Here is a 23,506-nt window from a genome sequence, read left to right on the forward strand (position 1 = left end):
GCTCATTAAGATACCAGACTAAATGATCTCTGAGGTTGCTTTCAATTCTGATATTTTATGTTCTAAGCACCTTTCCTAGGCTGACATTCTATATTCTATGCTCTAAGTCCTAAGTTCTCTTCCAGCTCAGATACCTTCTTTTCTGTTCTGTGATTCTATGGTTGGAGAGGTTATTCCTATACTGTTTTCTCTTCTAAAAAAAATAAAAGAATATTTACAGCACCAGGTCGAGGCACAGGAACTTCTCCTCTGTACATCACCCACTTAACATGAGAATTTTCCATGGTTATAAGTCCTTTGTATTTTCCCTTGGAGAAAACATCTTGAACTGTTTTCATACTGTAAGCACAAACTGCAGTGGTATCCAACTTCCCCCTAAGAACATGAGGGGCAGGGGGAGGGAAGAAAAATAGAATGAATTATAACTTTTGCATCATTGCAGGAAGGAAGTGTGTTAAAGCTGAAATAACCTTCCAAGGAGCATATTGCTACCTGTTTTCTTTGGCCACATTTTAGCTTCTACTAAAAATAATCTTCTTATTCAAAGGAAAAGGCATGAAATGTCTTTTAGATAGATTGTGATGTTATTTAAAGTCTCCTTAACCCCACACTCCCAGTGATTATGTCTGCAGAACTGTATATGTCCAGTTGCTTGTAAAGGGATCTCCTTCAATTGTTTACTCTCTCCTGTTCTCCTGTGGTGAGATAAAGTGAATCACAGCCATCCTGCTATGCATGCACTTGGGAATCCTACTCTCCTACAAGAAGACAGGTGGTAAAGAGTGTAGTAACATAGCACTGAAGAGTAGTATGAGGAAAGGAATGATGGATGTGGAGTCTCAGAATTTGAATCCTGGCTACCAGCATATCTTGAACAAGTCATTTCCCTTTCTCTGGTTCTCAGTTTCCTCATCTGTAAAATGAAGGAGTTAGACTAGATTTCTATGGTCTTTTACAATGCTGATATTTTCTATTGTCAAGCGAGGGCACATCCAGAGGAAGCAGATCTTAGTCAGGTGGGGAAGGGACTAAAGACCGTGCCATATGAAGATTAATTCAGGGAAATGGTGATGTTTAGTCTGGGAAAGAAAAAAGGCCTTTTCTTTTTCTTTTTCTTTTTTTTTTTTAGGCAGTCAGGATTCAGTGACTTGTTCAGGGTCACATGGCTATTAAGTGTCTGAGGCCATATTTGAACTCAGGTCCACCTGATTCCTGGACCGGCACTCTGTTCACTGAACTAAGCTACCCCAAGAAGTATTTTCTCAAGGGAAAGAGGGAAAAGGAAAGGGAACAACATAGTAACTGTCTTCAAATACATTGTCCTGTAGAAAGGCATTAGATCCTGAGTATAGAACTAAGGGCAATGTGTGAAAACATTAGGTGTAATGGTTAAGGAAAAACTTATGAACAGTAAGAGCAACTCTCCAGAAGCAGAGTTGGCTGCATCAGGAGGTGGTAGGTTCCTCCTGGTTGGAGATGAAGTGGAGACTATGTGACTACTTGTTAGCAATGCTGCAGAAGGGATTTACATTGAGTTATGGGTTGGATGTCCAAAGGACTATATAACTGCTTACCCTTTGACCCAGCAATACTAGGGACATCCCTCAAGAAGATCAAAGAAAAAGGAAAAGGACCTATATGTACAAAAATTTTTATAGCAGCTCTTTTTGTGGTGGCCAAGAATTGGAAATCGAGGGTATACCCATCAATTGAAGAATGGTTGAACAAGCTATGATACATAAATGTGATGGCATACTATTGTCATATAAGAAATGATGAAGAGGATAGTTTCAGAGAAACCTGAGAAGACTTACATGAACTGATGTGAAGTGATGTGAGCAGAACCAGAACAATCTACATAGTAACAACAATATTATTAAGGAAAATCAACTGTGAAAGATTTAGATACTTTGATCAATACAATGATTCACCAAACTCCAAAGGACTCATGATATAAAATGCTATCTACCTCCAGATAGAGAACTGATGGATTCAGAGTACAGACTGAAGCATATTTTTCCCTTTCTTAATTTTTCTTGCCTTTTTTTCCCAGAACATGGCTAATGCAGAAATAGGTTTTGCATGACTATATATGTATAATAGATATTATATTTCTTGTCTTCTCAATGTGTAGAGGCAGGGTGGAGGGAGAGAATATGGAACTGAAAATAAAGAAAGAAGAGTTATGGGGTAGGGTTAGGCCTGATGGTCCTTAAAATCTGCTCCAACTCAGAGTCCGTAATTCTAGGGTATGTGTGAAGGTCCCTTCCAGCCCTGACATCCCTCTGCATTCTGAGACTCCTCCCAGCTCTGCCATATTCTAAGGTCCCTCCCAGCTCTCAACATTCTGTATTCCATGTTCTAAGGTTCCTCCAGCTCTGGTATTCTGTGGATTCTCTGCCAAAACAATAATTAATCTCTCAAAGTGCTTTTCTAACTATAGTTTAATTAAAAACAATTCTTGTGGAAACAATCTAATCTCATAGATAACCTAGCTTGAACTATTTCAGCTTTTTAGGGGCACAAGAAAAAGCTCTACATCTTACCACTGCTGCATAAAAATCCCATAAAAGATAGTTTCTCTCCAGTTCCCTGTCTTAAGTAAAAAGACATCCTGAACAACGTTAAAGTGGAAATCTGACTCTGGAAGAGAACAGATGAGGCTGGCTTTTAAAAATGATGTCCATCTCTTCTGTAACAGTCGTTTTCCCCCGAGGTCACCCTATAGGAAGAAAAATGGCCCAACTCAGAGAAAACACAGACTACTGCTGAATGACAATGGAAGATGATAAAATGTTTGGATGCAAACAAAACCACACACAAACACAAATTCAATGTATTATCATCCCAGTTAAAAATAGCTCTGCTTATAATACAATTTTTAAATTTCCTAGGCATAAGAAATAAATTTGCCTGACCCAATGATAATCAATACTCTGGAACTAAGATAATGAATGACCCAAAAGAACAAAAAAAGGAGTTAGAATGGAAGATGACAGGGGAAAGACACAGTGCTAAGCCAGAATTATAGGACTTCAGAACAGTATAGGACCTTAGAAAACATCTAGTTCAATCTCTTCTTCTGCAGAAGGAGAAAATGAGGACCAGAAAAGTGAGGTGACCTGTTTTAGGTCACAAAGAGATTTGGTGGTAAAACCAGAACCAGACTCCAGATAACAAGTCCTTCCAATGGCTACACATGCTGAAGAATGAAAACAAAAGCTATAGGACTTTAATGAAAAGTGAACTCTGTAGGAAAAAATTAGGAACTAAAGATCTTTTCTTTTCCTGGTGTGCCACAGGCACAGATGATGTGCTCAAAAACATCAAGGAATAGATGATGAATTTCCTCACATTCCCCATTACATAAACCTGAATCTGTGAACGATTTAATTTTTGGAATAATGAAAAAAGTTTAGGTTTTCTGTGCTTATATAATGATACAACAACAATGTTAACTGGTATCCCAAAAACAGGATGTTATAAGAAATAATGATATGGAGTAGAGGTGGGGTTATTTTCAAAAGAATAATGCTCAAGAGAGATGGAAAGGAGAAAAACAGTAGAGTTTCCAGCTGAATTGCCTCTCTTTTCCTTTCACTCCTGTCTTATCTTCCTCCCCCTCCTTCTCCTTCCATCCTCTCTCCTCTGCTCTGCCCTCCAGAAGGACATAAGAGAAGGTTTTGAGGGACATTGTGGCAGGGTTAGGCTATCATGTCTCAGATACGTCATCATGGAAGAGTAATGGCTTCTCTATGCTTCCTTCTCTATGTTCTTTGTTTATAGCATGAACTGGCCTAGGGATCAGTCAATGAATCACTGTGCATCAACCAAACATATGCTCCATGTTCAGGACTTTCTTTGCTTGCTCCCTACATAAGAGTTTGTTCTCTGCACAAATAAGCAAAATGGCTTCACAACCAATTACTCACTTTGCAGACACGAGCAACTCTTGAAACTAGAGGTTTCTCATAGAATTCAAATTCAATAGCTGTTTCAGTGAAGAATACATAAATTTTGTCATCATCTCCATCAGCATTTTCCTTGCTCTCTGGTATGAAATCCATATGAACAAATCTGGGCTCTGGAACAAAGAAGCCCTACACGTTACTACACAAATTTTATTACAAGCCCGGGAAGTGAAGCCAAAACAGAGGGACTGTTAACTTTTCCTTGATACTGTCCCACACTCTCTTCCCTCTGGATTTTTGTTCATACTGTTTCCCATTCCTAGGGGATGCCCCAACCATTTCTTGCTTTTGAAATCCTACCCATCATTCAAGGCCTAACTCAAGTGCCAAATTCACTATGGAATGTCCCCATTCTCCCTCAGTATAAGTGATCTCTTCTCCAATTTTAAGATCTTACAACTCTGGAAAAATAAAATTTTGTAGAATTATAGAATGTTATTGTTGGTGGAGTTGTGAACTGATCCAACCATTCTGGAGAGCAATTTGGAACTATGCCCAAAAGGCTATAAAAATGTGCATACTCTTTGACCCAGCAATAGCACTTCTAGGTCTACATCCCAAAGAGATCACAAAAATGGGAAAAGGACCCACATGTACAAAAATATTTATAGCAGTTCTTTCTGTGGTGGCAAAGGATTGGAAACTAAGGGGATGCCAATCAATTGGGGAATGACTGAACAAGTTATGGTATATGAATGTAATGGAATACTATTATGCTTTAGGAAATGATGAGCAGGCACTCTTCAAAAAAAAAACCTGGAAAGACTTACATGAACTGATGCTGAGTGAAATGACCAGAACCAGGAGAACATTGTACACAGTAACAGTCACATTATTCGATGACTGACTTTCATAGACTTATCTCTTCTCAGCAATGCAACGATCTAAAACATCTCCAAAGGACTCATGATGGAAAATGCTGTCCACATCCAGAGAAAGAACTATAGAGTCTGAATGCAGATCGAAGCATACTATTGTCTCATTTTTTTTTTCTCATGTTTTTCCCTTTTGTTTTGATTTTTCTTTCACAACATGACTAATGTGGAAATGTGTTTAATATGATCGTACATGTATACCCTATATCAGATTGCTTGCCGTCCTGGGGAGGAGAGAGGGAGGGGAGGATGGAAAATTTAGAACTCAAAAATCTTATAAAAACGAATGTTGAAAACTAAAAATAAATTAATTTTAAAAAAGAATTATAGAATGTTAGAATTGAGAGTAACCTTAGGGCACAGAATATCAGAAGTAAAAAGAAATCAAGATCAGAACATCAAGTGTTAGAAATGGATTATTTCTAATTGACTCATCCCCATTCACCACAGAGGCTCTTCCAAACCTTTCATTCCTCCTAAAACTTCCCATGCCACCCCTTCATACCTTTTCAGCGTAGGATTCTACTTCATACTTCACCGAAAAAAACTGAGGCCATTTGCTAAGAGCTCCTTCTTCCTTCTTCCTCATCTCATATTACCCCAGATAGATATGCCTTCTGCCACTATCTCCCTGTCTCACATGAAAAGATGCCAATGCAAACCCTTCTATGCAAGTGAACCCATTCTATCCAGTCTTCCCCCTCTAGCATCCCTATTAATTATTTTTCTTTTGTTTTTGGTTAGGCAACGGGGTTAAGTGACTTGCCCAGGGTCACACAGCTAGTAAGTGTTATGTGTCTGAGGCCGGATTTGAACTCAGGTCTTCCTGAATCCAGGGCCGGTGCTCTATCCACTGTGCCATCTAGCTGCCCCCATCCCTATTATTTTTTAAACATATTTCCACATTATGTCATGTTGTGAAAAAAGAATCAGAACAAAAGGGAAAAACCATGAGAAAGAAGAAACAAAAAACAAAGAGAAAATAGCATGCTTTGATCTGCACTGAGACTCCAGAGTTCTTTCTCTAGATGTGGATGGCATTTTCCATCATGAGTCTTTTGGATTTGTCTTGGATCATTGTATGACTGAGAAAAGCTAAATCTATCAAAGTTGATCATCACACAATGTTGCTGTTACGGTGCATTATGTTCTCCTAGTTCTCATTTCACTCAGCATCAGTTCATGTAAGTCTTTCTAGATTTTTCTGAAGTCCATCTAGCATCCCTATTCTTTTACTAATCTTCATTTTCTCCTTATCTACTTGCTATTTCCTTGCTGCCTATAAACACACCCATGTCTCCTCTATCCTTAAAAAACCCTCCCTTGATCCATCCATCCCTGCTACGATCCTATAACTCTCTTCTCTTTTATGGCTAAACTCCTTGAAAAGACTGTCTATAACCAGTACCTCTACTTCCTTTATTCTACTTTTTTTTAAAACTCTCTGAAGTTCATCTTCTGACCTCATTCAACCATAACTGCTCTCTCCAAAATTACCAAAGATCTCTTAATTGCCAAATCTAGTGGACTTTTCTCAGTTCTCATCCTTTTTGACCTCTGTAGCTCTTCACACTTTCACTCTGTTCTCCTTGACGCTCTCTCTTCTTTAGGTTTTCATGACACTACTCTTTCCTGGTCCTCCTACCTATCTGACTGCTCCTTTTCAGTCTCTTTTGGCTTTCACCCAGGTATAACTATAACTATAGATGTTCCACAAGGCTCTGTCTAGACTCTATTCTCTTCTCACCCTACACTATTTCACTTGGTGATCTCATAAGCTCCCATGGATTCAACTATCACCTCTGTGCTAACGATTCTCAAATCTACTTGTCCAGTCCTAACCTCTCTCTTAATCTCTAGTCTCACATCTCCAACTCCTTATTGGATAGCTTGAGCTGGATATCCTGTAGACATTGTAAACTCAACATCTCTAAAACCAAACTCATTGTTTTAAAAAATTCATTATTTACTGATTTTTAACATTCTTAAAATGTTTTTTGAGTTCCAAACTCTCTCCCTCCTTCCCATCCCTTCTCCACCCATTTGTAAAGGCAAGAAATGTGATTTCAATTATACATGTGAAATTATGCAAAACATTTCTATGTTAGCCATGTTGCAAAAAAAAACACACACACACACACATACACAAAAAAAACAAACCATCCTTCCCAAACCCCAAGAAAAATAAAGAAAATAAATTATGCTTCAATCTGCATTCAAACTCTGTCAGTTTTTTTTCTGGAAGTGGACAGCATTTTTCATCTTAAGTCTTTCAGAGCTGTCTTGGATCACTGTATTGCTAATAGCTAGGTCATTCCCAGTTGATCGTTATACAATATTGCTGTTATTGTGTATTGTGTCCAAAGTCCTCCTGGTTCTACTTATTTCACTTTCCATTTGTTCATATAAGTCTCCCTAGGCTTTTCTGAAACTACCCTCCCTACTCTTTTTCATTTCTTACAGCACAATAGTATTCCATTACATTCATAAACCACAACTGGTTCAGCCATTCCCCAGCTCATGGGCATTCCCTGTTTCCAATTCTTTGCCACCACAAAAAGGGTTGCTATGAGTATTTTTGTACATATACGTCCCTTTATTTTTTCTCTGATCTCTTTGGGAAACAGACCTAGCAGTATTATTGCTGGGTCAAAGGGTAGGCACAATTTGATAGTCTTTTGGTAACTTTTGATAGTTCCAAATTGTTCTTCAGAATGACTGGACTAGTTCACAATTCCATCCACACTGCATTAGTGTCCCAATTTTTTCACATCTCCTCCAGGATTTTTTAATGTTTCTTTTCTGTCATGTTAGTCAGTCTGATAGGTGTGTTTTAGGTATAAACCAACATCTCATACTATATACCACTTTTTTTGACTTTTAATTTTATGTTAAAATTGGGGTCTGCTCTTGGGATGGAGGTGGCATTGTCCCAAGTTTTAGGTTTTTTGTACTGCTGTTTTCAGAGCTAGTTCTGGGGTGGGGTGGTCTGCATGCTTTTAGTTCTTCTAACATGGTATGATCCAATAAAAGGTGAGGTCACTGCCCTCCTGGCATGTTCCCCTGCAGTCACGAGTGCTAATGTTCCTTTCTTCCTTGGAACTGAGACCGGGGCCCCTGTTCCTTCATGAGTGATCTACTGAGTACTCTTCTCTGTCCTGGAACTGTGACCAGGGCTCCTGCACTCCTGTAAATGCTAGTGCTCCTCTTCACTCTGGAACTGTGTATGGGCAATGCCGCTTGTTCCTGCACCCAGTGCCAACAAAGGGTCCTCTTTTCTGCCCAGTTTTCCAACTCCTTTACTGTCTCTAGGCTGAGAGCTCCTGAAGCTGCTCCTGCCGCTGTCACAGCCGCCTCCAAGGCCTACTGTTGGTGATGTAGTGGTGGTATTGCCATGGCCTGCACTGTACTCCATGCCAACCTCCACCCTGGTGTCCCAGAACTTTCCTGTCAACCTTCTAAGTTGTCTTGGCCTGGAAAAATGTCTCATCCTGGCCATTGATTGGCTCTGACACTCCAGAATTAGATTTGAAGTGTTACTTTAAAATTGTTTGGAGGGGAACATTGGAAGAGTTCAGCTGAGTTGCTGCCTGTGCTCTGCCATCTTGGCTCCTCCCTTCCTCATTATCTTTTCCCCAGAACCTTTCCCTCTTCCAAATTTTCCTATTACTACGAGGACATCACCATTCTCTCAGTCACCTTAGCTCTCTCTCACTATCCAATATCCAATGTGTTGCCAAATACTTTTGATTTTATCATAGAAATATCTCTTCTTTATGCTCCCTTCTTTCCGATCATGTCATCTCTCACCCCAAACTCCATAAACGTCAATGGTAACCTATTCCCTTCAAGATCAAATGTAAAATCCTGTTTGGTTTTTAAAGCCCTTCCCACCCTGGCCGCTTTCCTCCCTGCTAGTCTTCTTACACCATACTCCAAATTACAATGGCCTTCTTGCTATTTCTCACACAGGATGACCTATGTCCTGAGTCTATGCCTTTTCTCTTGCAGTATGTCATGCCTGGAATGCTCTTCCTTCTTTGTATCTACCTCCTGGCTTCTTTCAAGTTTCGCCTTGGATCCCATCTTCTGCAAGAGGACTTTTCTGGTTTCCCTCAATGCTAGTGCCTTCCCTCTGAGATCACATCCAATTTATGCTATATAAAACTTACAAGTACGTAGCTGACTCCCCCATTAGAATGTGAGCTCCTTGACAACAAGGACTGCTTTTGCCTTCCTTTGTATCCCCAGCATTTATCACAGTGCCTGGAACATAGTAAGAACTTAAAAAATGCTTCTTGACTTGACTTGTTGACTTGGAAACAATCTTAGCATACAGAAAATTAAACTAGAAGAACTTTTAGACATAGAACACAAAATTTCAGAGTTGGGGACCTGAGAACACAGAGCAAAGAAGATGGAGTTGGAAGGGACCTTGAAGATTATCTAGCACAATTAGATTCCAAAATTCATAGTAAGTGAAAATAATTAACACATTGCAGATTTAAACAAAGACATGTTGAACTGACTTGAATTTTGTCCTCAGTTCTACTTTCCTTGGATAGAACTGCTTTAAGTGCTGAAATAAGTTGAGTAAATGTGTTTTACCATTCAACCAAGATGTTTTGAATTCTGTCCTTAAACGATTTTCTAGTCCCCGAAATATAATAGGCTCAGTACCCAAAAAGTTGTTGTAGGTAGCTGAGTAAAGTGCACCATCTGTGAAGAAACGGAGTAAAAAAAAAGGTATAGACAATGTTTACTAAAACAATAAAAAAATAGCCAAAATCCACCAGAAGAGTAAAAAATAAGTAACTGTACTCAGTGAGGCTAATTCTAGGAAAAAGAGGTCATAACATATTACATTAGGAAAGATCTTAAAACATAGAACATGAAATGTAAAAGCTAAAAGGAACCTTAGAATATAGAGCCTGGAATGTCAAAGAAGGAAGGGACAAAAGAACATAGAATACCAGAGGTAGAAGGGCTTTCTATGAAATCTAGGAATATGAGGAGTTTGCACTTACAATACAAGAGCACTGGCCCTAGAAAGGACCTTTGAGGTCATCTAGCTCAATCCCTATCTAAACAGGAGTTCCCTCAACACATCACTGAACTGTGGTCATCCAGTATTTTCCTGGAGTTCTCCAAAGATAGGCAACTTACTTTCTTCCAAGACAGACTAATCAATTTTTGGACATTTCTGAATGTTTGAAATTTTTAATTAGATAGTACCAGAATTTGTCATACTATAATTCCCCTCCCATTTTTCCCCCATACATAACTCCTTGCTCACTCAATTATTCCTATTTCTTCCCTGTGAATCTAAACAAAGTAAACCTAATCTCTGTCTTCCATGTGATTATCCGTCAATATTCGGAAATAGCTATCATATCCTCCCTAAAACTATCCTACAGGTAACAGGGAAGCATCGAATTGTAATTTAAATTATTAAATTTAACAATAAAAAGTCAGATTCTTTTCTACTAACAATCCTCCCTTTTTTCACCTTACATCTTTAACACACACACACACACACTTTTTTTTATTAATTTATTTTGATTTATCAACAATCACTTCCATAAGCTTTTGAGTTTTAAATTTTTCTCCCCACCTCCCTCCCCAAGATGGCACACAATCCAATATAGGCTATGACTATATATTCCTAAGAAACATTTTCACATTAGTCAACACACATACTTTTTTCTGTTTCCTCATTCATTATGAAACTTTTTTCACTCTCAGAAACCACATTATTGACTTTATCTTATAGCAACAAAGTTAGATTCATTTAAGGAATGTCTTTTCTTTTCTTTTCCTTTCTCTCTCTTTTTTTAGGCAATTGGGGTTAAGTGACTTGCCCAGGGTCACACAGCTAGTAAGTGTCAAGTGTTTGGTCTGAGGCCAGATTTGAACTCAGGTCCTCCTGACTTCAGGGCCAGTGTTCTATCCACTGCGTCACCTAGCTGTCGCTTATTTAAGGAATGTCTTGGGATGGCTTTATCATTTTAAAATAAGATATTTCTAAGTTATGTCAATAATACGACCTTCTGGAGGGGGGGGTGCGGTGGTGAGAGCAGGGATAATTTCTACAACTTTACGAGGAGCTGCCCAGACATGAAATCTGACTCAGGTGTAACTATTTAGAACTCAGAAAATTCTACAGAAGTGAGCAGGCTGCAATATAACTCAATTTAAAATCTGACTATTTTATTCCTATTAGAAATCTTGGAGATTTCAAGCCTAAACTATAATAAAAACCACATTTCAGAGAAGAAACCTAATTTAGCCATTAATTAAGTAACAACCCTATCTGCACTGGTATACTTAGAGCTGTGACTAACTAGATGAGCAGTGATGTTACTTGTCTCAGCCTGCTCTGTGTCAAAGTCAACCCCAACCCTTCTATGCCACAGTAAGGTAGTGGAGAAGGACTTAAGTCTGTTTTTATTTTTATTTTTATTTATTTATTTTTTTGAGGTAATCATGGTTAACTGACTTGCTCAGGGTCACACAGCTAGTAAGTGTCTGAGGCCAGATTTGAATTCGCATCTTCCTGACTCAAGGACCAGTGATCTATCCATTGTGCCACTTGTTCCCGCCCCCCCTTTTTTAAAAATTTAAGTCTGGAGAGTCTGGTTTTGGGGATAGTAACTTTAAGAAAACATACCTACAAACACGGAGCTATACTTGAGGGTAGGATCGAATGGACATTTCCCTCTGCTCTCCTTGTTGCTGCCCTCTAGATGCATTTCTGTATTGTTGATAACCTGTGTTAAACATCAGAAATGAACTGTGGCATTGTATGAAACACAGCTGATGCATCCACAGAGCTTTACATGTACACAGCCCCCTCACATCCATGCTCCTTTGGTCCTGACAACTCTGGGGAGGAGATAGTGCACGGACAGTCACCCCTTTCTATAGATAGGGTAACTAAGATCCAAGAATGTAAGATTTAGGACAGGAAGGACTTTTAGAGCAAATTTAGTTCTACTCCTTCATTATACAGATGAGAAAATTGAGGCCCCAAAAGGCTGAGACTCGTCCAAAGTCACAAAGATAATAAAAGCAGGATGTAAAACCAGGTTCTAATGCAAATCCAGTGCTCTTCCCACTAGGTCACACAGCTGTAAGCAAAATGGGATCCTAGGTTTAGCGCAAAGGGGCCACTGAGTTCAATCCTATGTGCTGAATACTCAACAAATCACTAGGCGGAGGAGGTACAATGGAAACATAAGGTCCCTACCCTAAAAGAGCTTATTATTTAGCTAGGGAAACAAGGTACATACATTATAACCAACTAATCAACAAATATTTATTAAACACCTGCTAAGTGCTGGGCACTATGCTAAATGCTGTAGGGATGGATACAAGTACAAAAATGAAACAATCCTTGTTCTCAAGGAGCTTACATTCTAATGGGGACAGAAATACATTGATAAATACATAGAGAATAAATACAAAGAAAGTAGATTACAAACAAATACACAACAGCTTAATACAAAGTGGTTTGACAGGGAGGACACTAGTAGTTGAAGGGAGGGTTTTCTGGAGAAGGTAATGCTTGAGGAGGAAAGGGACTCTACAAGGCAGAAGTGAGGGGGGAGAACCTTCCAGGCATGCAGGTGGGCGGTGGAGGCTCCTGTGCGAGGAAAAGACACAACACATGTTTGGCTGGACTGCAGAGTGTGGGAGGAGGAGTAATGTAAAATGAGGCTGAAGAGATGGGTTGGGGCCAGTTTAGAGTTGAAAGGGAGCCACTCAAGTTGACTGGAGGAACGACATGAGATCAGCATTTAAGGAAAATCAGACTGGCCGCAGGATAGAGAATGTACTAGAGTGGGCAGAGACTTGAAGCAGGGACACCAATTATTAGATATGCAGCAATGGATGCGAGAGGTGATGAGGACCTGAACCACGGTGGCAATTGTGCAAGGGGAGAGAAGGCATCAGAAGTGAGAGATGTTATGAAGGTAGAAATGGCAAGACCTGACAACTCATGAGATATGTGAGGTAAGGACGAGTGAGGATTTGAGGGTAATTCTGAGGTTACGAATGTGGAAATCTGGAAGCACGGGGGTGCCCTCTACACAAGGGAGTGCCAGTGTGAGTGGTGGATGCAGCAAGTTAGAGAAATTCAGAGAGGATGAGAGCAATGGGAGGCAGCATAGCTAGGAAAGTCTCTTAGAGAGATGGGACATCAACTGGGCTCAGTCAGGGAAGATTTTGCATGGAGGGAAGGCATTCTGAGTGGGTAGAAGAGCTTGAGCAAAGGCACGAATGAATCTGTGTGACTGGGCATAGTCTTTCACAGCTGCATGGAAACAGGGGGATTGGATGAGATAGAATGGGGCCTGAAAGCCAAGGACTTTGAACTTTATGCTGTAATAAAACCATAGAAGGGCATTTCACAATGGTCATATCTGCTGAAAAGTGTCTAAGAAAGGTTATTCTGGTGTTGAAAAAGAAAAACCTTTGTTGCCAAACCTTGCTGTTTCTATCTCCACAATATTTCTTGAACATGACCTCTTCTCTTGTACCCCTTAGCTTGCACCTTAGCTCAGGTCCTCCTCACCTCTCACCTAGATTATTGCAACAGCTTTGTAATTGGTCACCCCTACTTCAAGGTTCTTCCCACTTCAGTCTATTGCACACTGAAGCCTTAAAATATGACCATGTCATTTCCATACTCAATCAACTCCAGTGATTTCCTAGTGCCTTGAGGATAAAATATAAAATCCTTTGTTTAGCTTTTAAAGACCTTTATAACCTGGTTCCAACCTATCTTTCTGATCTCACTGACACTACTCCCCCTCTCTTAAGCTGATCTGTAAACCAGCTACACTAGACGCCTCTGTGTTTCTCACTCATGACATTCCATTTCCCATCTCTGGGCCTTTGTATTAACTGTCTCTCCTGCCTGGAATGCTCTTCCTCCTTAACCTCCACCTCAGACAGCCCCTATCTTCAAGATGCAGCTCAAATACTGTCTTCTTCATGAAGCCTTTCCTCATCTCCTCAACTGCTAATGCCCTCTCTCCCTACCTTGTTTTTTTTTTATTGAACTGTATTTATTCACTTTAAATTAATATATGTACTTGTTGTCTTCCCCATTTGAATCTAAGTTCCTTGCCTGCAGGGATTGTTTCATTCTTTGTACATGTATCCCTATGGCCTAGCGTTGCTTGGTATAGAGCAGGTTACATAGAGCTAACATAGCACGTATATAAAACTCAATAAATACTTTCTGATTAATTCCCCTTGCCTACCGAATAAAGTTCAAACTCCTTAGCTCGACATTCAAAGCACTCCACAACTGGCTGCTGCTCCCCACCTTCTGGGCCTTCCATCATGTCTCCCTTCCACACAATCTATGCTACAGGCAGATGGACTACACTACAACAAATATTTATAACTCACCAAATGTGACTCATGCTTTTTGACCTGAATACCTTTGCTTATACTGTTTTCCATACCTAGAATGTCCTCAGTGTCTCAGGTGGCACCTGAACTGTCTAGGAAGTCAGGAGGTCTTTGAGGTAGCGGTGAGGAGGCAGTGCATTCTAGACATGGGGGTACAAAGGCATAGAGGCAGGAGATGGAATGTTGTATACAGGAAACAACCATTCAGTTTTACTGAGACAGTGTGTAAAGGGATGTAATATGAAATGAGACTGGAAAGGTAGGTTTGTAAGGAAAACCAGGCTGAGGCACTGGACAGGACTAGGAAGTCCTTGATGATTGTGTATTATGTACCCAGGAGACAATAATTGACACAAAGTACTTTGTATCTCTTTTAGCATCCAGCACAGTGCACTGCACACAATAAGCTCTTCCCTGTTTGCTAAATTTATAGAAATGTCTGGACTGGAAAGAAGAGAGACTGGAGGTACAGAAACTACTTGGAAGGAGTCTACTGCAGTTACACGGGTCTGACGTAAGGAGGAATAAATGGGACTGCACCGAGAGACGACACTAAGAACCCATGAACTGGGACTTGGTGACCGTGAGGATATGCCAGGTTGGCAGGAATCAAGGATGACGTCAAGACTTCCAGTCTGGGTGCCGAGCATAATAGTGGCACCAGGGACAGGTACAGAAAAGCAGGGGAAATGCCTTTTGATGGGATAGGATGATGAGCTGGGGGATGCTCAGTGTGAAGATTGAAACAAGGACAACACGCGTTGATTTTGTAATGGCAAAAAATCATGAGCCACATGGACACTTTCTGAAACTTAATCAAGTAACCAACAGTCTGCTCATGCAAATGCTTACCATGGAGTCACAAGCTGGATGAAATGCATTAGTCCCACAAACATACAAAGTCGTGTCATTTATCTTGTGGAGGAGGAGGATGTAATTTCGACATTGCATCTAAAACAGTGAGGGAAAAACAAATACCCACAATACTTCCAGATCTTATAAAGTCATAGAATCACGGTACTAGGAAGGAACTCTGAGGCCCCACCGTGTACAACTCCGGTCTGAACAGGAATCTTTCTGACAACATCCCAAACGAGGGATTGTCCAGCTTCTATCGCGGAAGCTCTGGAGTCAGAGGGCCTGAATTCAAACAAAGCTGTGTCACTGTTCAGCCTTGGGCAAGTCACTGCCAGTCTCTGGGACTATTTCTTCATCTTCAAAATGAGAAGGCTGGACTCCATAATCCCTAAGATCCTTTTCAAATCTAGGCCCTTGCAGCTATGGAGAACTCACTCGGCATCCCACTCTACTTTTGAACAGCTCTCCATGTAAAGGAACTTTTTTTTATTACATTAAGCCAAAATCTGCTTCTGTGCAACTTTCTGACAATCATTCTAGTTCTGTCATCTGGTGCCAGATTGGGTACATTCAATCATTCTGTCCTAGTAGACTTTCAAATGCCTGGAGATGATTATTAAGTCTCCTGAAAGACTTCTCTAAGACGATCATTTCTAGTTTATTCAACCAGTTCTCATGGTGTGGTTTACAGTCATCTACCACTATGGACTACCCTTATGGGCTCACTCATTTCAACTGGTAAACCATGTAGCTAATTATAGATGGTTTTATATGTTCTGGGTTGCAGAGCTATGCTCACTAAAAACAAATGAAATCATCAAGTACTGAATGCACCCTGCACACAGGTACTCTGGAGAACACAATGGGGTAGCAAAGGGTTTTTGTCCTTAAGGAATTTGTAATGTAACAGAGAAGATGAGGCCTAAATGCTCAAAACATTAAAGGACATTCTAAGAATTACATCACTCCTTTCTGCTCCCCCACCCATGCCCCTAAAACCTGCATGCCAAGATGTGGCACTGAAGTTTGGAGCTTCTAGACGTTGCGCCAGCAGATTTTACAACAAGCTGGGAAGGCAGAGGTGGGCTCAGAGTTGTGTGCAGGCCCATCGAGCTAGGTCTGGAAAGGCTTGTTCTAGGGTGACTATCAGGTGATATATTTTTCAGACATAGCATCTTTGAAAGCTATCTACTGTAGAAATGATGTGACCTATGACGGTGGAAAAAAGGTATCTATGCTGACAAATCTCCAAAAAGCTGAAGTAGAGGAGCATGAGATAACCATAGTTATCATGTGGAGAGTGATCTGAATTTTACAAACTACTTTATACACATACACTTGTTTGAGTCTGACAACAGCCCTTATGTCGGTACTTACAAAGGAGCCCCACGGGGTGGAATGATTGGCCCATGGCCACATAGCAAGTGTTAGGGGCAGGCCTTGAACCTAGGCCTCGCTGACTCCAAGTCTAGCACTGCCTTGAGTAGGCCTCAAGATTATTAGCTAGTTGGGATAATACAGCTAGTAACCCAGGGTAACATGGAATCACAGGATGTCAGAGCTGGAAGGGACCTCAAGGATGATCAAGTCCAGCCCCCTCAGTTTAAAGAAGATAAAAGAGAGGCCCCAAGGGGCTCAGGCCATCGCTCAAGGTCCGACAACTACTCAGAGGCATGGCCAGGACTGGACTCCTGGCTGCTGGCTCCAGGGCTCTTTCCACAATACCACATCCCACAGTTTAGAGGAGGGAGGGATTAGTGTGGGCTGATGGCTGGGAAGGCTCTGTGGACCAGAAATTCAAGGTGAGTCTTGGAAGGGTGGGCAGGACTAGGAAAGCCACAGAGGAGAAGAGAGCAAAGGGCATTCTAGATACGGGAAACAGTGTGAGCAGAAACAGAGAAGAAAATAATTAAAAACCAAATATTTAGTATTCCACCTAGCACAGTGTTCTGCACCATATAAAAGTGTGGATTAAGTGAATAAGGGCATGTTTTTGAAAATTTAGAGGAAAATGATTAGTGTGAAAGACTGGGGAACAGTGTTAGACACCTGCACTAATATAAAAATATTTTAAGATGCTTAAGTAGATTTTGAAAGTAGTTTAAAAGCCTGCTCAATGTGGAAATGACTAACTTCAGTTTTTACAACATTAGTAACTTACTGTGTCTTTCCCTCTATGGATGCACTCCAGCCGCCTATCTTCAGTTGCAAACCAATACACCTGAAATCCAAAAATATACTCAATTACAGTTTTATACACTTTTCCTGTCTATAAACACAAAACCAAGAAGTAACTCACTAGTGTGCAATTATATTTGAGTACTTCAAGGGTCCATGATTTCATCATGGGTGTTCCTCCTTCTATCAAGGTATACTACTCTTCCTCCCTCTCCTCCCCCCTAAACAGACAGCTTTGTGAGTAGCTGTTGCTAAATAATAACCAGAATTTACATGATATTTTAGGGTTTGCAAAATACTTTACAAATACTTCCTCCTTTGAGCCTCACAACAACCCCAAGGGATAGGTACTATTTTTATCCCATATTTTAAAGATGAAGAAGCTGAGGCTGGGCAAGGTTAAGTGACTTACTCCGGATCATACAGCTGATGTCTAGGATTTGAACTCAGGCCTTCCTGAAACCAGTTCTAGTTTTAATTCAGTGTAAGTCAATAAACATTTAAGCTTCTATTATGTGCTAGGAATTGTGTTAAGCAGCAAGGATACAAAGAAAGGCAAAAGACAGGCCCTGCTCTCAAGGAGCTCACAGTCTAATAGAGGAGATAACATATGAACAACTATATACAAATTAGCTATATGCAGGACGAATAGGAAATAATTAACAGAGGGAAGGCATTGAAATTAAGAGGGATTAGGAAAGGCTTCCTGTAGAGGGTAGCATTTTATTTGGGACTTAAAGGAAGCCAGAAAAGCCAGGAGAAGAGAGCAGGAATGTCCCACGCCTGGAGGAAACCAGAGAAAATACCCTGGAGCTGGGAGATAGAGTGTCTTGTTTGAGAAACAGCAAAGAGGCCAGTGTCACTGAACAAAGAGTGGAGGGTGGCTGGAGGGAGGGGTTGGTCGGAAAGGGGTTATGTGTGTGTGAGGGGCTGATTATAAATGACTTTAAATACCAGAGGACTTTCTATTTGATCCTGGAGTATGTGATATTTAGCCATGGAGTTTAGTAGGGAATAACATGGTGAGACTTGCACTTTAGGAAAATCACTTTGACAGCTGAGTGGCAGATAGAGTGAAATGGGGCAAGAAGAGGCAGGTTCTTTCAATAGTCCAGGAATGCAGTGATAAGGGCCTGCACCAGAGTGGTAGCAGTGTCAGAGGAGAGAAGGAAGCATACTCAAGAAATGTTGTGAAGGCAAAATCAACAGGACATGGCAATGCATTGGATATGGAGGATTAAGAGTGAGAAGTTGGAGAGTGACACTTAGGTTGTGAGCCTGGGGGACTGGGAGGTTGGTAACAACCTCCACAGGAATAGGGAAGTTTGGTAGGGAAGAGGGTTTTGGGGAAAAGATGATTAATTCCATTTTAGATATGTTGAGTTTAAGTTATCAACAGGACATCTAGTTTGAACTAATAGGCAGCTGGAGATGTGAGATTGGAGGTCAGGAAAGAGATTACAGATGTATAAGTAGATTTGATAATCATTAGCATAGAGCTGATAACTGAATCCATGAGAGCTAATGAGACTGCCACGTGAAATAGTCTAGAGAGAGAAGACGGCCCTGGACAGAGCCTGGAAGGACACCCACAGCTAATGGGTATGATCTGGATAAAGATCCTGCAAAGGAGACTGAGAAGGAGCTATCTGAGAGGTATAAAGAGAACTAGGAGACAACAGTGTCACAGAAACCTAGAGGCAAGAGAGTATCAAGGAGAAAAAAAACAAGTATTTATTAAGTGTCTACTACGTGAAAAGGTTGTGCTAAATGCTTTACGAACATCATCTCATTTGAAAAGAAGGTGATCAACAATGTCAAAGGCTGCAGAGGGTCAAGAGGACTGAGAAAAGGCCTTTAGATTTGGTAACTAAGATCGTTTATAACTTCTGAGAGAAGTTTTAGTTGAACGATGAGGTTAGAAGCCAGACTATAAAGAATTAAAGAGAATGATAGGAGAGGAAGTGGAGGTACCTATGTGGAGGATCTTCTTAAGGATTGTAGATACAAAAGGCAGGAGAAACATGGGATGATAATTAGTGGGGACGGATGGATCCATGAGGGTTTTTTGAGGATAGAGGTGATACAGGCATGTTTGTATGAACTAGGGAAGCAGCCAGTAGGCAGGGAGAGATTGAGATAAGTGAGAGTAGAGATCACAGTGCAAGTAATCTGTTTGAGAAGATGGGATGGAATGGGATCACTTGAGCAGACAGAAGGTTTTCCTTGGCAAGGAGAAGGACAACCTCATCATGTGACAAGAGAGTGAAGGAACAGATGTGGCACAAGGCTTTTGGGTGATGTGATATGAGGAGGAGAGAATAGAGGGCTTTCAGCAAATGGCCTTGTTTGTTTGTTTTTTTTGTTTGTTTTGTTTTTAGTAAAATATGAGGCAAAGTACTCAGCTGAGAGGGGGAGCTATAGGAGGTCTGAGAAGGAATTAAAAAGGTTTGCAAGAGCTGCCATGCTGAGTAGGATGATGAGTTGATAAGGAAGGTATAACAGGATTGCCTCACAGCCATAAAGGCCCAACTGAGGTAATGTTAACATACTCATCAAGGTTTCGTAATTTTCTCCACTGTGCCACCTAGATGTCTGAACAAAAAATCAAGACTAGTTGAACAATCTTGTGGTGACAAGCCTTCCGAAGTTGAGTGAGATTGGTCCTTGAATAGCAGATTAGGATGTGCTAGGCATCTAGTGGAAACCTTATGGTTGGCAGGAACTGCTAGAAATTGTATGTGACTAGATAGCTTTTGAGAACAAGGAATTACCTGCATGTTGCGACAAGTTACCAGGAGGTTGTTAACACATTTTTGCAGCACTTTGCAGTTTACAAAATATTTTCCTTGTGGGATTACTAGTGTGAGCAATGTTAATTTTAATTTTATAGATGGAGAAACAACAGCTTAGAGAGGGTCAATGACTCACTGACTAGGTGCTACAGGCAGGCAGTGTCAAATGGAACTCGGGTCTTCTGATCCCAATTCTATGTTCTTTCCATTACATCATGCTGACTCCATTTTTCATTCTATTTTTAATGAGATGGAAATTAAGACTAAGAGAAGTTTAAAAACTTTCCCATTATCTCCCAAATGGAATCAATAAATCAATCACCGAGTATTTAGAACTATACTATATGGCAGGCACTGTGCATACAAGTACAAAGAATAAAATAATCCATTGTCAAGGATCGTAAATTCTAACGAGGAAGACAAGTATATATGTAAATATATACAGTATATATCTACTATATATATGTGTGTGTGAATAAATGAATAATGTAGTTAAATGCAAGGTAGTTAGGGAAGGACGTCAACTGGAAGCTGGAAAGGAATTAGGAAAGGCTTCATGCCTTCCTGCTGTGATTATCTCCAACTTATCCTGTGTGTTTGTGTGTGTGTATAAATTTTTTTTTGTACATAGTTGTTTTCACATTGTCTCCCCCATTAGTCTGTGAGCTTCTTAAAGGCAAGGGGCTGTTCTGTCTTTCTTTGAATGCCTAGCACTTAGCATAGACCCCAGCACACAGTAGGCATTTAATCTATTAACTTGATTTTAAACTCCCAAATGAAAAAGACTGGTATGGTTAGTATCGATACTAGAAAAGGTAACATCTGGGTGGGTGGGGAAACTTTCCTTCAAGGTGGTATTGTTTCTTAGGTAAGTCTGTTGACCAAAAATAATTTCTCTGCACAGCTCATTTTGGTTATCAGTAGACATGTTCCCCGTGAGTAAAATAGACCTATTACTATTATTACTGTTATCTTTGTCCTAGGGACTTATATTCTTTAATTTTACTACAAAAAGAGGACCAAGCAGGTAAACAGCAGCTTTTAAAAACTCCTCTACAGCAATACAAGGATCTAAGACATCTCCAAAGGCCTCATGATGGAAAATGCTATCCACATCCAAAGAAAGAACTATGGAGTTTGAATGCAGATTGAAGCATACCATTTGCTATTTTTTTCTTCTGTTGTTTTTTGTTTCCTGTTTCCGGTAGTTCCTCCTATTGGCTCTAATTCTTACTTACAACATCACTAATGCGAAAATGTTTAATAGGAATGTATATGTATAGCATATATCAGATTGCGCGCCGTCTTGGGGAGGTAGGTGGGGAGGGAGAGGGAGAAAAATTTGAAGCTCAGAAGCTTATGGAAGTGATTGTTGATAAATCAAAATAAATTAATTTAAAAAATTAAAAAAAGAAAAGAAAATCCGCTATGGTCATACAACCACTAAGGAACCTCTATGTATGGGTTTTTTTAGGGCCAAATTACACCTATGCTCGACACAGATGTCAGCTCCTCTGAAGCCTTCTTACCTCTTGAACTGCAAGTGATCTCTTCCCACCCTTTGTCCTCAAATATCGGAGCATTTTGTTCCCCTCTCATGCACTTGTCAGTCTACTTTCTCTTGTAATGAAGTGTCTATTCCCAATCCCTCCCCACTAGGCTATGAGCTCCTCGAGGGCAGGGATCAGAACTCTGCACAGAGTAAATACTTAATGTTTGATGAATAAGTCATAAAAGCCAGAACTAGAAGGAACTAATCCATCTCTTGTTTTATAGATAAAACTAAGGACCAGACATTCAGTGAAAGATTATAATATGTGTGTGTGTGTGTGTGTGTGTTTAACATCAGCAGCCTAAAATTTTAACCTACTAAAAAGTAATATTTCAACAAATTTGTGATTTCATCTAGGTGCGTATGGACAGCATAATACAAGGGGAAATCACTGGATTTTAAGTTAGAGAATCTTGAATCTTAACCTCTATCACTTAGAACAAGTAACTTCTCCTTTTTGGGCCTCAATTTCCTTATCTATAAAATAAGTGGATTAGATCCCATGACCTCTAAAATTCCAAAGCAGCAGTGTGGTGCAGTGAAAATAATTCTGGATTGGGAATTTGATAACCTGAGCTGACAAGATCTTGGGGAAGCTGTTGAAGTCCTTGGGGTCCAGTTTCTTCATTTCTCAAGTGAAGGGGTCGTCTTTCAAAGGTGCAGACTGAGATACACCTACACAAACCCATCTTGTAAGATAAGTCTTGTAACATTTCACGAGTTATCACTGCAATACTATTTCAGTCTGTTGTCACTGATTGTTACTACATGACCAATCCCAATCGCCTTTTTTGATCATTAAGTTTTTTAGAATATGGTCTCCTTGTTTTATGCCTTGATTGATATTGCTAACCAAAGGATTTTAAATGTTATTTCTGTGGCTGAATCTACGAATCTTAAGTGCTCTTAACATGAATCGTATATGATTTTATATGGTCAGTCAATAAACATTAAACACCTACTGTGTACCAAGCACTGTGCTAGGCACTTTACAAAATTACCTCATTCTATCTTCACGACAACTCTTAGAAGCAGTGCTATTGTTATCTCCATTTTACAGGAAGACTGAGGTCAAATGACATGGTAAGGGTCACACAACTAGTGTCCGAAGCCAGATTTGAAATTGTCTTTCTGACTCTAGGCCCAGCTCTGTGCAACCTAGCTGGGGGAGAAAGGTATGAGATGTAAGAAGGAGTATAGATAAGTGTGAGGGTGGAAAATTATAAAGAGCTTTGAACGGCAAACAGATGATCTGATATTTATATCTGATCCTGGGGCTGATAGGGAGCCACTAAATTTACTGAGCAGGGGATGACATGATCAGATCTGTGCTTTAGGAAGATCATTATAACTGAATTGAGATGGACTAGAGTGGAGTAAGACTGGGGCAGGCAAACCAACCAACTGAAAAAGATCCAGGAAAAGAGGCAGAGAAGGAATGGTCAGAGAGGAGAAAAGAACCAGAAAAGAAGGGTGTCCTGAAAACTTAGAGAAGAAAGAGACACCTTGTTGTAAGGGAGCCTTTAAAGGTTGCTTTGCTTTCTGGCATAATTTTTTTTTTTTTAGTAAAGAAACAATTAACACAGCAAGCTTTCGCAGATTTATTAACTAAAGAAAAATACCGAAAGTAACAGAACACTGTATTTGAAGTCAGTCTGCTATAATAAATCATTTATTAAAAAAACTTTTTTGTTCCTTTCTCATATTTCACCCAGGATATCCTCAATATGTAGGTAGATCATACTCATTGAGATTTTGTAGAGATGGGAAAGTAGGGATATGGATCAGTAGTTATTGATACCCTCTTAATCAACTTTTTGACAGAAAGACTATTTTTCCAATCAGTCATCT

General features: G+C 40.1%; 1 protein-coding gene across 1 annotated transcript in view; it reads right to left on the reverse strand.

Annotated features, from left to right (window-relative positions):
* The window catches only part of LOC114036560 (semaphorin-4E-like), a 41,173-nt gene that overhangs the window by 8,071 nt on the left and 9,596 nt on the right, over positions 1-23,506 (reverse strand). The window contains 8 exon segments of the mRNA XM_027853098.1: positions 1-118; positions 183-375; positions 2,547-2,722; positions 3,933-4,084; positions 9,455-9,565; positions 11,517-11,616; positions 15,125-15,223; positions 17,292-17,351. The exon segment at positions 1-118 is cut by the window's left edge and continues 104 nt beyond it. Of these exon segments, the coding sequence (XP_027708899.1) occupies positions 1-118; positions 183-375; positions 2,547-2,722; positions 3,933-4,084; positions 9,455-9,565; positions 11,517-11,616; positions 15,125-15,223; positions 17,292-17,351 (1,009 nt within the window).

Source organism: Vombatus ursinus, unplaced genomic scaffold (genome assembly GCF_900497805.2).
Source record: "Vombatus ursinus unplaced genomic scaffold, bare-nosed wombat genome assembly UNPS02009918.1, whole genome shotgun sequence".
Classification (NCBI taxonomy): Eukaryota; Metazoa; Chordata; class Mammalia; order Diprotodontia; family Vombatidae; genus Vombatus; species Vombatus ursinus.